The sequence below is a fragment of the Eutrigla gurnardus genome (genome assembly GCF_963514095.1).
Source record: "Eutrigla gurnardus genome assembly, chromosome: 5".
NCBI classification, from domain to species: domain Eukaryota; kingdom Metazoa; phylum Chordata; class Actinopteri; order Perciformes; family Triglidae; genus Eutrigla; species Eutrigla gurnardus.
In genome coordinates this window covers 12,033,519-12,052,024 of record NC_139919.1, presented here as the reverse complement: position 1 = coordinate 12,052,024, position 18,506 = coordinate 12,033,519, and the positions used below count along the sequence as shown (strand labels likewise).

Sequence of the window (18,506 nt, the reverse complement as noted above, 5' to 3'; positions counted from 1 at the left end):
CGATGAGCCAATGGGGACGCAGAACACGAACGACGTTTAAAAACACCGGAGCCAATAGAATTAAAGACTGGGCGGGACGAATTAAACTGTATGTACCGGTGTTGAACACTAGATGGAGGTCTCGTTGTAAAGATTGAGGTAATCCTACAAGTAAATAACTTTTTTTTTTTTTAAATATGAAAAAAAGAATAAAGATTAAATTAAAAAAAAGATGTGCGGTCATGCATAATCTTTCAAGCAATGCTATTGTATTATTATTATTATTATTATTATTATTATTATTATTATTATTATTATTATTATTATTGTTGTTGTTGTTGTTGTTGTTGTTGTTATTATTATTATTATTATTATCATCATTATTATTTAGATTTGTGGTATTAACCTAGGCCTGCAAACAATAGCCTACTCGCATAAAAAATATGCAGGGAAAGAAATAACAAGACTCATCAAGACAACAAGATGGCAGCAGAGAAGGCAAATAATTTTCAGTGTTTGGTTAGCAAGTAGGCTTCATGACTAGATAGTAATAATCTTGTACTTTGCACAACCACCAAATTTCTAAGTATCTGCAAGGTACGGTATTTTGTATCTTCCTAATCCAAAATGCTTTCCTTAAATAAACTTTACAGCTTTTATATTAAGATTGGGATATTCCCCCTCATGTCTATCACTTAATGTGCTGTTTGGACTAAATAAAAGAGGCCTTTGGTCAGTAATATTAAAAGTGCAGCCCAGGGGGCAGTTGCAGCCTTTGAAGAGTCTTATGTGGTTGTTAAAAATATTGATAATAAAACAGAGAGCAGTCTCAGATATTACAGAGAAGAGACATTAAGCTTGTATGAAACTCTCCAAACAGCACACAACAGATTATCTATGGTTTGTTTCAGGGAGAATAAGGCAAACACAACTATATAAACACATTCCTCTCTGGTCTCTTTTAATCCAGTATCATATAAATGAGATTATTTATTATATGTGTGGCTCAAAGACCAAGGATGTCAGTTTAACCATTACTTTATTGCTATATATTTATTTTCTACACTCTGGATTCCTTGATTTGCTTGTGATGATTCACTGTTTTGCTCAATGGCACTGCGGACAGGTTGTTATTCTTCCAAATCAGCACTGACATATTTTTTTGAGGGGCAGCCCTTCACCTTGACTCCCTGACGACTTGACTTGAATATCTGTTGCAGAAAAACAAACATCTAGAACACAAAATGTCCAAAATAGTGAAACAGCAGCTGAGTTGCTTAATTGTGAACCCTCTATCCAGCCTTAATGAGCGCCTCCGAGTGTGTCGGCATAGGCGGCCCCGTATTGAGCAGGTGTTGAGTCACTGAGCCGCGGTGCCAGTATACTCAGAAGGAATGAGTTGTCTTCATGCATGCCTGAAAGCTTGAGAAGGCATTAATGTGTCACACGCTGCCAGGACACGTCTGCAGATCCGTTCTCATGGCAGATATGATGCTGTTGCCCATATTCCTAACACATTTAATTTAGCACAGATTCCTGAAGGTGTAGGGCAGAATGTGTTTTCTGATATATATGACTGATATTAGTCACATTCTGTCAAATCAATATCAAATTGTTTTCATTATTTGTTCCTTAAGTTACTGTCAACATCAGAGCAAAGCAACTTACTTACAGTACTTTATACTTAGTCCTAATGTAAATATAAGATGCTCATATCTCTGGATGCCTTTTGTCCCTGCATAGTCTTGCATGTGTGTAACTGTTTGCACATGTCCATCTGAGCCAGCATGCACATTTTGCAAGTGCGTGTGTGAGATAGTGTGAGAGAGACTCATGAAAGCGTGTCAGGTCGGCTCTGAAGTCTCTGTCATGCTGTCAGACTGCAGAGAGAGTTCCTCATTCTTCGGTCGCCTCGGATGGAAATGACTCGATGCTCCAGGATTTTCTTACGGCAGCAGCCAACAGTTGTTTAATAATCCTCATATACAACGGCACATCCACAATATGATGACTTACGGTACAGAGCCATGTGGATGTTTCCTTAAACGTTTCCCAGATTTGTTCCTTGGTGCCCTCTTGATTCAGAGAATAAAGTGAATCTGTTTAGAGGCAGAACAGTTACCATCATTTGGACCGACAGTCTCCACTCAGGAGCTTTACCTCATTTGTATGAAAGGAAGTCACATGAAATTAGAAAGTATGATATTTGTCTCCTGAGCAATAATATGTTTGAAGACAAAACAAGAAAACTCAATAAAATGGGACTATTACATGTATCACCAGAGCACTGAGGCACTGAGTCACTACTAATGGTTAGTGATCAATGAACAAATGGCTCTGGGAGAACCGGCTTTGACAAACATACGTGATGTAAACTGTTTTCATTTTTCCGAGCAGACGTGAGTCTCATTCATCGGCGTCGAACCGCGTCGACCTGAAATGCGTTCCATTTTTCACATCTACTGGAACACAACCAGGTGATTTTCAATCGCTACCCTGGTTTCACCCACATGTGAAAACCTCCTTGTATCTCATACTTCACCGATCAGTAGAAAGTTACTGTGCGGTTGGTTGCACATCACAGCGGAGACCAATTATTGCAGGATATGGAGCCAACAACAAAACAACGATCGTCCCTTGAGAGGAATTTCGTTGGAATATGTAATCGTTATTTTCCAAGTAACTCAAACTAACGGCTGCGGAAGCATTTTAAAGTCAACAAGCTTTTGTCAGGAAGGCCTCACTTGTCAGCACATTAGCAGCCATCTCACAGACTCTGGCAGTCTGTTGCTTACCTCCAAAATCTAGTGGCTAAGGCAGCTGTGGGGACTGATATCATTACATCTGGTATTAAGTTGGGAAAAAAGTATTATTAATATTAGTCTTATGGCTTGTAGTAAGTGTAAGAAGTATTCAGATGCTTTACTTTAGTAAAAGTACACAGTGAAAATACTCCACTACAAGAAAACGTATTGCAATCAAAACCTGACTTAAGTCAGTGTGTGAGTATTTTCAGTAAATGTACTTAAAACACTTAAAGTAAAAGTACTCAACAGTAAAAGGTTCCCTGTCGGTCTCGATTCTGGATTATTATAACTGATGCATTAATGTGCATGTTTCATTTTACTGCTGCAGATGTTTAATATTGTGTTATTTTAACTCCTTTAAACACTGTTGGCTAATTTAATCTAAAGAGATGCATCAAATGCTATAAGATCATCATATATGTTTGTCTGTCCTGTGAGAACCACGAATCTCTCTACAAGTCCACTTTTCATGAGCTCAGCCCTGAATCAGCTTTGTGATGGTTCATTGTCCCGCTGATCCAGAAGATGGTTTTCTCATCACGAAAAAGGACATGGAGACATGCTCTGAACGGGACAGGAAGTAACTAAAGCCATCAGACAAACGTAGTGGAGTAAAAACATGATGACAATATTCCCCCCTGAGGTGTAGTCGAGTAGAAGGATGAAGCAGCAAATACTCACAGAGAGTACAAGTACCATGAATCTGTAGGTAAGTGCAGTAAACGTACATGTTCTTATTTACATTCCATCACTGGTGTTGGTCATGTTGTACAATAGTGGAGGTGCTGGAACTGTTAAATAACCAGACTAATGCTTATCTTAACAGTCTTGTGCTCCTTGCTTTATATGAAGTAACAAACTCAAAATACTCAACATATGGATTATGTTATGGGACTGAAATCATCACGCTCTTTTAGAGTGAACACAAAGGTTTTCTTCTGGTTAATAACTGCTTATAAAGACAATCAACAATGTCTCCTACAAAAGTCTGACTTCCTGTTTAAATTTGATGTAATATTTGTGTTTGGTGATCCGTCAAAATTGTCAACAAATTGTTCAAACATCTTTGTCGTTACCTGATAGCTGAGGAGAATTGTCGGGCTGTGTTAATAAAGTGCAGGCCGATAATGTTACCAAGTGACCGTTTCATGTCAAATGTGACATTCGCTGGAGTTGTGCCAGAATGAACGGGACCTGGCTGACCATTGAAGCCCCAGCAGCTGCCTGAGAGACGTCCAAACGTCGACTGCTCCCCTCGAGAATGGAAACAAGTGACGGGAGCAGACGGAGCGTGACGCGGCGCATGTTGGTGAATAGCTGTTGTTGGTGGCCCTGTTCAAAACAGAGTGCTTGATAGGAAGTCTGATATCGCCGGAGCCTCTCTTGTTCATCTTGTGTGGTGACATTTTATTGGATAAGGACGAGGAGAGACAGAGAGAAAAGCTTTGACAAAAAAAAATCTTTAAGCACCTGCAGAGAAACACAATGTGCGGTTTGGAAAACAGCAAAGGCAGGAATTTTTGTAAAATGGGCCAAGTCACGTCTTCAAGGCATCCGAGACAGCGAGATGAAAGCAGCGGGGCGCGGAGGAAGTGGGGGTTGAGGGGGCGTCACCTGGAGGACTGCCTGCCATTGACAGGATCCCAACCAGGCAAGACGCCCTCAATCCTGACTAAACATGGGCGCAGTGTTTCACTGAGAGACGGGGGTTGTCGGGGGTGGCTGCAGTTGCAGACAGCCGCTTCGAACCAGATCATCAACCTGCTGGGATCAGCCAGATGCTGCTGCCGACGGTGTCCCGACAGAAAGGTACAAGATGTTCGCCCTCCATGGAGGCGACGCCCGTTTCCTGTGACGTTCATGGCGGCGAGGGCTCATTTACGAGCAGGGAACCTGAATGATGCGTTTACTGCGCGTCGAGATAGGGCGTTTTTGTTATGACTTGGCCGATAAGCATTTTCACGATAGGGTGGATGTGGTGATAACAAATGTTTACGTGTCTGCCGTGCATGTGGCCATGATTCACGAGACAACAATGGAAGTCAATAACAAAAATGCAATGGGAGCTCCCATTCAAAAAAAGGTGTATTTTTTTTAAAGATAAAGCTGGTGTCCTTGAGAATTATATTCTGTTTATGTAGTTTACATTTTCCTTAGCATTTAAAAAAACGTTACCCACCTCCAAAACACCCTCCTGTCCCAACTAAAACAACAACCTGAATGAATGAGAGACGTAGATGTGATGATAAAGGTGACAGGCATTCAAGGTGTTTCCAATCTATTATTGCAGCACAGATAGAAAACGCCTCTCATGAATCATCTGACTCTTGCAAAAGTCATTTTTCACACGTACCATTAACAGGGGCTTCTCAAGGAACAAATCCAGCCCTTTGCTCAAACTCCCTACAGGAAGAGCAGGAGGGACAGCCGTGTCAACACAAACTTAAAGCCCGTCGTCCTTTACTTAAATCACTGGAACCAAACAAAAGACATAAATAAAAACTCGGACCGCTGCATTTTCAAACGTTCCCCTGACAGCTGCACAACTTGCACTTTCTCCTGTGCTCTCCTTCTAATTTGAGCTGGCATCAGTTTTCAAACCTTTATTTATCCAGGGAGGCTTTTGCTGAGCGCGCTTTGCTGTTTCTTTTTTTTCTTTCTTTTTTTTCTTTCTCGGCAACGCCCTCCTTCACATCCACACCTGGGAGCTGTAGTCATCAGTTTTTATGGCTAAAAGAAAAGGTATTGCGCTGTCCTTCTGATACAGTTCGATGGTATCTTACCTTTGGGTGGTTTGAAACTTTAATGTGTAATCATAGCTAAATCTCACGAGGCTAACTAGCTCGCTAAAATCATAAAGTATTATTGCGCGGTTTTCATAATGGTGACAAACAACAAACGGGGGTGAGTGTGAGTGAAAGAACCCAACGAGACACAGAGAGAGGGGAGAAAAACAGAGAGTTTGTCATCTCTTCAAAAAGTCACAATATCATTTAATATAAAACACCTTTAAATTGAACATAATGAGGAATTCGTCATCAGGAGTTCCACCAATCCACTACTTGAACACTGCAGTCCACAGCTGACTTCCATGGTACTTCCGAGTGTACACAGAAAAGGTTTTGAAACATGCATTTACTACATTGTACAAAGTCAAAAGCGTAAAACAGGAGGTCTCTTTTTTTGCCATTATTGGCAGAGAGTGTCTGCCGCCTCGTGAGGGATCCAGAGGCAAAAGGGAGGGGAGGGGGGGGGCAGTCTTGATAGTTGGGCATGTACAGAGGTGTCCATTTGTTTCCTGGCACTTACGGATAAAGTGCCCTCCTCTCTTTTAGACCGTCAGCTGAAGGGAAAGCGAAAACTTGGTGTAAGGCAGGATAGTGACTCAACATTCTTTAGATATTAAGATAGCAGATGCTTAATTTGGACAAACAGCAATGTCAGCGCGGCTCCTGTGCTGTACAACACACGCTCCCCCACCAACGATCGATGAGTGAGGAAGCACAATGTCCATTACATTTTCTTTCCTCCAAAGCAAGCATCATTCTCCCGTATCTATGACAATCCCTCAACGGGGCTGCATTTTTGAACGTCAGACATGTCTGAAATAGTCTGAAGCGACTCTTCCCTTCTGTCCATTCACCCTTTGATAAACACTTTTCATTCTCAGCTGCGTCCCTCCCTCCCTCTGTGTCTCCCTCCCTCACCTAACACACCCACTCACACACACACACACACACACTCACACTACAGAAGCCACGGAGGTGACGGAGGTCACCTTATTGTCGTCTGCCCAGGGCTGCAGGTTCTGCAGGGCGTAGAGGGAGGAGTTGTGCAGGCAGAGCGGGTCCGGCTGCAGAGGCTGGCTCAACGTCTTCTGGAAGGCTTCCTGCTGAAGCTGCAGCATCAGCCGGTTGGCCTGCTGCCTCTCGGCCTCTCTCTCCTCTGCAGTCTGTCTCCTGGGTGAATGGGCGAGACAAAAGGGGAACAGAGGAAGACATAAGACCTATATAGTGTTCATTTTTATGGGGCACGCACACAAGATGTATTAATGCTGCTTACCGCAGCATTGTCTGCAATGTGTGTCTCATATCATCATAAAGAAGCAACAGAAGTCAAATAGACAGGATGGAGTTATTATAAGCAGGGGATCCCAACCTGGTGGGTTTGCAAGTTAATGGGGACACGTCGGGCTCATTTTCACATTCATACTTCAAATGTGGGTTTCTACTAGAACATGTTTACAAGCCTTATTATTGAAAAAAAAAATATTTTTCTCATGCTGTCTGTCTGAATATACCTGTATTCCCCATCTGAAACCTGCGTTTAGCGCCTGTCGCTTTAAGACTTCCTCCTGGAAAAGCTCTGATCATCAGAAAACATGGACCGCCTTTGTAAAGGTAGTTCTCGAACCATGGAGATATTCAGATGGGGGCGGTATATTCAATATGAGCCTGCATGTGGAAGGGGATCTGATTGGCTTGTTGAATCACATGCTTCCTGATATGACTGTTTTGTCTTATTATACTGTTGGTGGGTTGGTCGGCGCGATTGCTTCCTTTTTGTCTGGAGTCAGAAACCACTGCATCAAAGGATGTCAGACAGATGCTGCCACTTGTCTTATGAACTGCCTAAACAAAGTTGCAACTTGTTGAAAAATAAGAGCATTAAGAAAAAGAAAGAATATATGCCTTTCTTTATGGATTTTCAGTAATATTTATGATATTTTGGAGTGTACTTTATGTTATTTGGCAGTTGGTCGTGGCTATGTAACATTTTAAAAAGGCAGAGAAATCAAAGCAGTAAATAAATCAAGATAAAAGCAAAGCACAGTTATATGTGTCTCAAACAGTCATTTAAATCATATTTAAATGTGTGCCGGTTTCTTCAGCTTGAGGCTAAATGACAGCTGATCAGGATGAGTGGCAGATGTGTGTGTGTGTGTGTGTGGGGGGGGGGGGGGGGGGGGGGGGCACCACACGTCCTGCCTCAAGATGGAACGTCACATCTGTTTATATGTTTGTTTGTTTGTTTCTCTTTTCAGAAGTGAGCTCCCGATGCAGCAGAAGATTCTTTCATTTTCAATTTAGGACATTTTTACCTGTGTGTGTGTGTGTGTGTGTGTGTGTGTGTGTGTGTGTGTGTGTGTGTGTGTGTGTGTGTGTGTGTGTGCGTGTGTGTGTGCATGCGCGCGCGCCAGGAAGATGCAAATCAAAGAACAATGAAGCATTTCCTCGTCTCATTTAAAATTAGGCTGACGCTACTATTGATACAAATCATAATAAACAAATGATTGCCGTCAAAATAAACGAGGAAATATAAATGGCAGGTTAGAAATCACAGGCGGAAACACTCCTCTAAAACACTCTTTCATGCACACGACCTCCACCCATTAGCCACACATTATTGTTAACAGCATTATCATAATCTCATTCCCTGGCTGTTGATTTGATCATCCTCTTGTTACTAGCGTAGTCGTCACGCCAAGACATCCCTCACGCTCATCCTATCAGGTGCACACTACGGGGAAATGCATAAATCTCCGCAAAACCAGGAAATCCGAAAAAAAAACACACAAGCCAATGCCCTTGTTACGTACGTATGACATGCTATTAAGTCTTTATTTTAGTTTGGTGATGTATTATGTCAAGCAAATTCCTTTTTATCACATCTTTTAGAGGAACGCTACCGGAAATCACTTTTTAAAAGGGGATCATCAAACTAAATTTGTTTAAGACAAAGAACAAAGACGCCAAAGAAATAAGTTGTAAATGTTAACCAGACACAAAAAACAAAAAAACAGTAAGTGTCTTCTGCGTGTATTCAATTCAAACTCGTTCTAAAAAGCTTTAGGATCATTTAAACATTAAAAACCCCTAAAAGGTAATTTACCTGTCCATAATATGCTTATGAAATATGCGTCCTGTCCCTTTAACTAAGGGCAGGGCTTCCTAATTTGATTCCCTGCTCATTTACTTCCAAATGGCTATAAACAACAGTTAGAATGAAGTGAAAGAGTGTGCATGCGTGTGTTTTTTTCTTCTTCTTGGCAGTCCATTCCTCCTGTGAGTGTTTCAGTATTGCTTCGGGCAGCAGGTTTCTAAAAGGCCTTTCAGGAGGCTCAGGAGTAATTGTGCTTGGTCAAGTGAACTGGCCTCGACTGGCAGCTAAGCTAAGCAAAATAAGGTGTTGTGTCGTACGACGCCTCCGATGCTTGGGCCGCGGGCCATTTTGCCTCAAGTAAAACATCGGGCGGCATTTTGGAGCCGAGAGCACAAACATGGACACATTCGGTGTCGATTTCTGATAAAGGGGGAAATATTTGGAAGGAATGATTTCAATCAACATCCTGCCCTCATAAAGACAAACGACTTCTGGAAATCCACCTCTTTGTTTTGCTTAAGTAGATGATGAGGGAGAAGATATGAGCAAATATTTGACACGTGGAAGAGAGGATTACGACACTTTGGCTTCACTATTCTCTGCTTTCACACCAGCGGAGGAGATGGAGCTACACTACGGCGCTTTCAAGAGAGAGAACGTCTGGAATCTTACCGCCATTTTGTCCGCCTGTTCTGAAACCAGGTCTTGACTTGTGCGTCCGTCATCTTCAGGGCCTTGGCCAACGTGGCGCGCTCGGCCGACGCCAGGTATTTCTGACGGTGAAAACGCTTCTCCAGCTCGCAGATCTGCACCCGGCTGAAGGAGGTGCGAGGCTTTTTCCTCTTGGGTGGCGTCCGGTTCTGGTAAGGGTGGCCGATGCGACGGGTCACGGAGAAGGGTGACAGTGCTGCTGAAAAAAAGACAAAAGAAATGAGGATATCGTTCATTGAAAATCATGCAAGACTTTAAAAATCCATGTTAGCATTAGCGGTGAGGTTGTTGTAAGTAATCGAAGCGTTTGGACTTTGAGGCTCAAGATTAATATCCGCCTGTGTAAAGAGTTATTTGCTTCTGGAATATAAACTTATTTCCCTTGAGGTTTTGTTTGTCTACGCTCATGTTATAAACACAATTTTGTTTTCCAGTCCTTGAGTTAGATAAAATCATCGTCCATTTTGTCTTAACTCTGAAAAAGCCTGTGTGTTCGGGGAGTCTCAGAGAAGGCCCAGAAGCTGCCAATTGAAGAAGATAAATGTAATTACAGCTAATATTCCCCTGCCAGATTTGGAAAAACCAAACCTCACTGCTGTTTGTACAGAAAGGAGGGTCCAAGGAAAAGTCATAGAGGGACATTTACAACGATACGCAGCTGCACTTCCAAAAACAATTCAAGAAAACTGCACAGGCAATAAATCGGCCTCCTGCAGTTCAATTATGGCAAATAAATCCTGATTTAAACTTCCGCTGGAGCGATATGTTTTACATTTTCACAAAGACAAAACTACTATTCAATATCTACTCAATGTGCACTTAAATTCAGCTGTCATACAGTTGGGTGAGGTGGGGGGAGGGGGGGGGGATGACTCACCTGGGCAAGCGCCCTTTGGAAAAGGATAGTCTGCTAGAAGGCCACTGCTGTCTCGCAGGTGAGCGAGCTCGGGGTAATAGCATTTAGCTAATGTCTCCACAGTGCTCCAGACAGGGACCCTGCCGATGTCTCCCTTGGGGAGAGGACAGAGGGACCCGGCGGGCCCCGGCCCCCCTGTGGCCTCTCCGACTCGGCTCTCCTCTGCCTGCTCCGCTAAAGGAAAGGGAGACACAGTAAGGTCCCACATCTGGAGCACAGCAGCAGCAGGGCACCAATTGCACAGCAGCTAATCACATGAAGGAAGCCTGAATGATGGACAGAGTCTACTTTAATGCTATTTGCTGCTCGTCTCTTAAGTTAGCGTTTGGAAAAGGTTTGGCTCCTAAATTACATAGCTGCCGTTTAGACGAATAAGTGATGACGAGCAGGGTTACAAAGATACATGAAGCACATGCTGGTCAGCCAATCAGAATCAGGTAATCAAGGTCATCCACTGATAATGTGATGAAGGTCAAAATATGATTTAATAAGCCCAATAATAATAACATCAGCCCACTTAAAACAATGCCACTAATAATATTCAGTCTGGCAGAACAATTATGGAGAGTAACATTTTTGTAATTCTATAAGAATTTGGACCATCAGACCAATCAGATTCAAAGATTGATGTATTTTTGCACAAAACATGAAGCATTTGTCATTAAAACGTCCAACAATATAGTGTTACAGCACTGAACAGGGAAAATGATAACAATTCATACATATAGTAATTTCAGGATGGAATTTAAGGATATTGATGTTGAAGAGGGTAATAATGTATTCTTTTAAATACAGTGTGAGGCTATATTGTGTTCTTCCATATATGCCTGGGCTCACTTTCCTATATCACCATATCTGGGTATTAATAACAACTTATCTCCTGCATCATAAAATATCTATGAATCCTGTCTATTTTGTCAGCCATGGGTAAACAGAAGATCAATAAGTGTAATGAGATCGTTTTTGGCCATAGATCCACTCCCCAGCCACATTCTCATTTTGAGTCAGAATGGAAATCAACGACAGAAGAAGAAGAAAAAAAAGAAAAGAAAAGAATGGATTCAAAAAACAACAACAGTGTGCGTCTCTGTGTCATTCCTCCCCAGCAGTCTGGTTCGCCTCCTGTCTTACAGGGTGTTTATTTGTTTTTGTTTTGTCGGAAAAGCTCACCACAAGCCAAAATGAATATGAAAACATCTGCATAGGTGTCCTCCCCGAGGGGCCCACGTGCCGCCGCGCGCACAGATCCAGCGAAACGGAAAAATTCATTTGCAACACAGACGATGACTGAATGGCAAATGGAACATGAAGCCATTTACGAGCTCGGCGCTCGTTTCCAGGACGCCGCCGTCCCCCGACGCTGCTGAGCGCGAGCGGCAAGTAGAGGCGTGCGCGCGCGAATGATTTGTAAAAAAAAAATTAAAAACACAATAATAAAGATGAATAGCTGCAACGCGCCGTTTACGGTAGATCACACTAACGTGAGTGTAAATTAGCAATGCAAATGTAGTTCCCGACGCGATGAAAACACTACCTTTTATTGCGTTTTGCTCTGGATTTAGTGTCCGCGTCTCCTCTTCTTTTTTTCCTTTCTTCCCTTCATTATTATTTTTAATCTCCTCTGGTAATATTCCTATAATATCATTATCAGGTTTCACATTATGCCTTACTCTGGTGCTCAATAATAGTAAAACCGGTAATGCTATCCCTCTAATATTCCTTTCGGGACTTCGACAGGCATCTGTGGTATTTAATCATGAGTTTATAGTGACAAAATCCCCATGATGTATCTGATATGTAGGTGCTCACGGCGGACTGCAGCAGCGAGGTGTCCCTTAATGGTGACTTTCCTGTGACTTTATTGCACGTCGTGGTATGTTTTGGAAATCCCATGATTCCCAGTCGTATGGTGACGTTATATTTTATTTTATAAATACATATATACATTTCAACGCAGCTCGTCTTTGGTTGGCGCCTCGTTGGCCCTGCAGCTTCACGGGTCACATGCTGAGAGCGAACAGGCCTGTTGTTGCTCCCAGCGGCGGGTCTGGCTAAACGATACTGCATTAGATGGCTATTTCAGGCCATCTGTGGGCTAACTAATGGACCAGGCGCATACAAGCACGTTCAGAGGCAACCCAAGTGGAAGTTTACATGCAGCAGGAGCCTCTGGAGCGGCCACAACTGCAGGAAAAGCTGCGCCTCGCAGCCCGCATGCTGGGAAATATACGATACAGTGATGCTATGGATACTGCATTAGTCGTGTCTGATGTTTTGACTGAGGTTAAGACCGTTGAGGGATCAGATATATGCCTTCCGATTTACTGTAAGATGTTTATTTAGGACAAGACATACAGTAATGTGTGAAGTCGCGTTGTTGAAACATCAAATTAAAAGACTCAACAGTCGTTATTAAATTATATAAATCAAAATGATCCTAACATTCCTGAATTCGTCTACTCAATTGTGTTTATTGTACCTTTATATTAAGCCCATTTAGTGTCAAATAGTGAGTTTAAATGGCCTTTCACTACATTATCCTACAAGATAAAGGTATCTATACAAAATTATTTATAATTAAATTATCCTGAGATTAATGTCAGAATCACACACACACACACACACACACACACACACACACACACACACACACACACACACACACACACACACACACACACACACACAGTCTTCATATGAATATTAAATATAGCTAATGAGCTCATGGAGCCGGTCTGTAATTTCCTATTATATACGAGTGCTGTAAATATTCTAAATCCCACGAGATAAAACGTGATCATGGTGAAAAATGTTAATTGTAAATTCACGTGTTTTTTTTTTAAATATTATTATAAACCCAAAGTGAGGAGTTACATTTTTTCCACCACAGAAGAATAATTAGCCAGCAACATAATCCAGAAGAGTTTGATCCAGATAAGTATGTAACCTACATTACAACCGAGCCCACAAGCATGTATTATTATTACTAAAAACAAGAAAAAAGAAAAGAAAGAAAAAGAAAAATCTATCTGACTTGTTCCTCCTGGCTGATAATACTAAATCTGTTTCCTGGGTAATGCAATTTAGCATAAGCAAATCAAAAAAATAAATAAAATGCTACCGCGGAGGATATGTTTCCCATAATAAAGCCACCTATACTTAATAACACTTCTCGGTGACAGCGGCTGCCTTCCCCACTGCGGATATTACCTTTGTAGCAATCTAATAAATATATCCGTGAAGCATTCTAAAGGGGATATTGAAATATAACATGAACATATATTGCTATTTATTACACTTTACGGGACAAAAGGCAGGGACATTGTCTTCTGTCAAACCGCGAATCAGGGCAGCGCGCAAATAAAATCAGATGTTTTCTGCTCGGCTGATATTAACACACAGAACGAGATTTATTGGAGGGAAAAGGGGGTAATTATGTTTTTATCGCTGCTACGTGGCCTACTAGGGCTCTGTTTATTGTCAAGATGCCCACTTCTTTTTGTATTATTTCTATTATTATGATTATTGTTGTTGTTATTATTATTACTATTATGAGTATTGTTGCTATAACTATTACTACTATTGTTATTGCCGTGCTAGTTTATTTTTCTATTTATTGGATTCATATATTTCATCAATTTAAACTGTCCACAATATGATTGAACATACCGTATATTATGCTGCAAAACAGTTTGTTTTGAACATTTGTTTCAATATAATATTGATTAAATGATTATCATTATAGCCTTTTTCTACAACACCATGGCTACTATTTAGTTTTGATGTTTTGCTTGTTTTTATATCATCAAAATCGTTGTCGAGCATTGACCTGCTTTCAAATAAATACAAATAATTCCCTTTTTAAGAGGTGAAATAACGCTTCTGTCGCCAGAATACTACTGCTACCATGACTATAATACTGCTGCTATATTCGCCTCCTCATAATGATGATAATAACAAGACATTTGCGGTTACATGGGGGATAGAATAATAAAAGGAATAATGATAATGTAACATATTGGCCATAAACACGTGATAAAACCGAGAGGGGACTCTAAACCCGATGGTGGATAAACGGGTCTTATTTTTAGGGATGGGTTAAATGATTCATTTAAAACCTAATCCCTCATCAAGTCAGCCTTCCCGTGATTTATAACGTGAATTTAGGCCAGGAGGGCGAAAAGTCTATTGCAATAGAACAGGTTTCGTTTACATCGCTGCAAAAAAAAAAAAAAAAAAAAAACTGCCATGGCTGCCAGAGCTGGAAGCCTTTGGCGAGATGTTTCGCTGTTTAAAGCTGCACGAGGACGTTTTTCTCCTCCGGTTTCAACTCGAGAAGCGAAGGAAAAAAACCCAGAGAGACATTTCAAATGGTGCTTTGCCCATCAGGATAGATGATAGTCCATTTGATTTACGGCCTTTTATAGGAAACAGAGCAGGCTAAATCTGGAGTGTGTGTGTGTGTGTGTGTGTGTGTGTGTGTGTGTGTGTGTGTGTGTGTGTGTGTGTGTGTGTGTGTGTGTGTGTGTGTGTGTGTGTGCTGCTACTGTAGCTGCTGCTGATCCTTGGCTGATCAATACAGTGGAAAGATATAAGCTGCGAAATAATTACAGCGACACAAAGCTGAGAGAAATTAAACGAGGGGCCCTCGGTGACTATGAGTAGAATTGATAAGCCTATTTACACTGTATCTTTTTGCAGCTGACATATCGTCCCCTAGTATTTAATAATTAATCAGGTAGAAAGAACGGAATGGTGAATATTTAATGTGTGGAGAGGTGGGGGAGGAGGGGGGGTGGATCCATGATGCTCTTCATTTTCATCTTCATAAGGATGAGGTCATGAGAAACAGACCAGTGGCACCACCACCCTCCCCTCCAGAACGAAATTAATAAAGAGGATAAAGACATGGTCCTTCACTCAAGAAGTGCATCATATTTAATGTTGTTATGCCATCTCTATTTATTATAATTTACGTAGACAAAGACATAGGCTGGCTAATTTAACATCTAGCATGGGGAAACAGAACAAAATAGCATTTTGGCTAACACATTATTGGTTCTGTTGATCAATGGGTCCCTGGCAATAAATAAATATACACACACACACACACACACACACACACACACACACACACACACACACACACACACACACACACACACACACATTTTCGTTTTTTTCAAGTACAAAAGCAGGAAAAATAATAAAAAATAGTCAAAGAAAAATGCTGTCTGTGTAGGTCTGTAAAACAAAACGTCTCTATGTGAGCAAATAACTAAATGCAATGCAGATTATTTGCATTGCAGACCGATATCTGAAAAACAACAACATAATAATGCATAATCTCTTAATTGATGTTTATTTTTAAGAAGTAGTTCGTTATTGGTCATGTTTTCTAAATGTGGTCTACACAATGGTTGTTTTATTGCTGCACCATAGTATCAATCAATTGCAGCAGAAAGGCAATAATCAGAACCAAATGGGGGTTTATTGAAATGTGAATCATTAAGAATAATTTTTGGGAACTACATATAATTGAGGCATTCAGGTAAAATGTGTCTCTGAATTAGGAGATTTAGAAGAAGAATTAATAGTGGTGTCAGCATTGTTAATGTATAATAGCTAATCATATTATGAATACTATTAAATGTAACAGCAATAACAACAATAATAATACTAATAATAAAATGCATATTATTATTAATAATAATAATGATAACAACAACAATAATAATAATAATAATAACAATAATAATGTGCCTAACCTGTTATTATCCACTGTGACGTAGACTTTAAGCTGCCATGTGTTATTACTATTATGACTCATCTTCCTGCTTTCTCAATTGGCTCGCAGACGAAAAAAAAAAAATCATTCATCCTCATGAAAAGACGGGGAACGTCGTTATCCGTCATCCGCTGTAAATGGAGAGTGATGGTCCAATACTGATTCATCAGCATGTCCGTGTCAATTTCTCCCCTCGTTTATCAGACTGCCCTTCCAGCGTAATACAAGTGACTGTGTGTGCATATACAATTCGTTATAGATTACAACCTAAAGATGAGATCAGCTGCTATTAGGCCCGGTTGGTCCCGCTTCATCGGCCTGTTGTAACCTTTAAACATCCTAACTAATAGGAAGATTATGGGGGGAATGCAGGTCTGTGAATTCTATGTTTTAATGGGAAACACAAACAGGTGTTGCGGCAACACGAGGACGAAACTCTTGTTACCTGTTAGTCTGTCCTTGGCAAACCTCCTACTGCTCTCCATCCACGGGAAGGTGAAGTTAGCCGCGTTCCCCATCCCCATGCCGGGCACCGAGGCGATGCCGGGTCCGAGGCACGGCGGATGTGCCGAAGGGGGCGGATGCGGCGCGGCAGCGGCGGGCGGCGGCGGAGGCGGCATGGGTCTGTGCGCCGGCACCCGGATCACCCCTCCGGCGCCGCCCGAGTTCACGTTAACGTTCATGTTCATGTTCATGCTGACGTTCATGTTCATGTTGACGTTGTAGGAGCCGGCCAGACCCGCCGCCATGGAGCAGGCCGGGTTGTAGACGCTGTTGTACCCGTTGCTGTAGACGTTGGGGGCCAGCGCGTAATCCGGGTCGCCGGTCCGGTTGGGCAGCATGCAGCCGCTGGACTGGTCCGAGCTGTTGAGGATCTGGTCGATCCCGAAGCTGATGGGCTCATGTTGCTGCTGGTGCGTCTGGTTCACCTCCTCGATGCCGGTGTGCTCCATAGTTTTGTATTTGTCGGTGATGTGCTTGTCAGATTTGATCGGGGCTCGGATGTATTTTTGTCATATGGTAATTCAATGAAATGTTTGTACGTGATTCAAGCATCGACGCGGGCCTCTTCTACTCCCGGGAAACCGATAACGTGTCCAGCGCGATCCAAAACCTTGCCATTATTTTTGTCCAGCATGGGGATCGGGTGTTCCCTAAATTAAATGCCTATCCATCGGGCTAAAAAGCGTATCCATCTTTAACCGCGTGCTCCCGGTGAACTAGACACGCGTGAGGCAGCCTAACAACAAGAAAAAACAAGCCGAAGGTGCCAAATGGTTATCCTGAGTACTTACAGACAGAAAATCCGCGATTTCTTTTTTTCTTTCGGGAGGAGGCAGTTCTCTGGAGAGGCTTGATGCGCTTTGTTCGCCTACTCTGGCAGAGGCGATCCACACGCAGGGGGCATGGTCGGATACCCAGGCGCGTCGCATCAAAATAGAGCCACGGACAAAAACAAAACAAACCCGGAGACGGGAAGGCGAAGCGCTGACCTCGCAGGCGCGGATATTAATTGGAGGTGAGGGCGAAAGATGGCTCTGTTGTGCTGAATGGTGGAGTGCGTTTCAGCAGGTGAGACAACCCTCTGCGTAAAAGCTGCCATTCGGTCATCCAGCCAAACCTCGCCTCCCTCACTTTCTCCCTCCCTCCTCCTCCTCCTCCCTCCTCCCTCCTCCTCCCTCCTCCCTCCTCGGTATGGCAGTTGTTTTCCTCACTTGTCTTAAAGAAGCCGCATCTTTTTTCTTTTTTTAAATGTTCTTTTTGCATCTTTTCTGGGATTATGACGAGAGATTGTGTATTTAGTGGTGCTGAAGATACACACAATCATCGCGTCTCTGTGTTAAAATATTTTAAAAGGTACATCCTAAGGAGTTTGCCCTAATGTTCAATATTTCATTCATAATATTTTTGTCAGTTTACAATTTCACAAGGAATATTTCTTCATCTCTACAAAGATTTTTTTTAACAGATTTTTTTTAATTATTTATTACGATGTGCATCCATGTGTCTGTAAACGCAGTTCATTTTGATATTATTTTGATATTTCCTCTTCCAGCTTCTCTCTGAGACTCTTCATGTGAGGTTTTTTCCTTTTTTTCGGATGTGTATCACTAAAATAATCTCAAACAGTCTCAACGTGATGCAATGGGCCTTTCCATTTGGGCCCCTGGAGAATCTTCCACCATAACATTTGATTGTAGCACTCTGCCACTTAAGGCTCACGCTGTCGAACACGATTGGGTACAGAACTCAACAGCAGGTGAGCACTTCTGTTTTCCAAAGGCAGCGATGAAACATGGGTGTATTTTGTGTGCGAGTCCAAGGGTCCAGAGGAACCACCGACATTCGGATCAATGAACGCTCAGCGAATATCAAACGAGATGTTGAGGTGGTGCTGGGGAGCGGGCCTGAGTGGGGCCCC

At 42.1% G+C, this 18,506-nt stretch overlaps 1 protein-coding gene across 4 annotated transcripts; it reads right to left on the bottom strand.

Annotated features, from left to right (window-relative positions):
- Positions 1-5,747: 5,747 nt before the first annotated feature.
- Positions 5,748-17,692, bottom strand: tlx2 (T cell leukemia homeobox 2; the record flags this gene model as incomplete). Of its 4 annotated transcripts, XM_084009004.1 has the most annotated exons (5): positions 16,530-17,692; positions 10,258-10,470; positions 9,342-9,579; positions 6,565-6,745; positions 5,748-6,129 (listed from the first exon to the last, which is right to left on the bottom strand). In XM_084009004.1, the coding sequence occupies exons 1-5, from the start codon at positions 17,035-17,037 to the stop codon at positions 6,118-6,120; spliced, it is 1,152 nt and encodes a 383-aa protein (XP_083865130.1). In that variant the 5' UTR covers positions 17,038-17,692. The 4 variants fall into 4 exon arrangements, with proteins under 4 accessions (XP_083865130.1, XP_083865128.1, XP_083865129.1 ...); XM_084009002.1 differs by lacking the exon at positions 5,748-6,129 and having other exon boundaries at positions 6,529-6,745; XM_084009003.1 differs by lacking the exon at positions 5,748-6,129 and having other exon boundaries at positions 6,529-6,745; positions 9,342-9,576.
- Between the last annotated feature and the right edge of the window lie 814 nt (positions 17,693-18,506).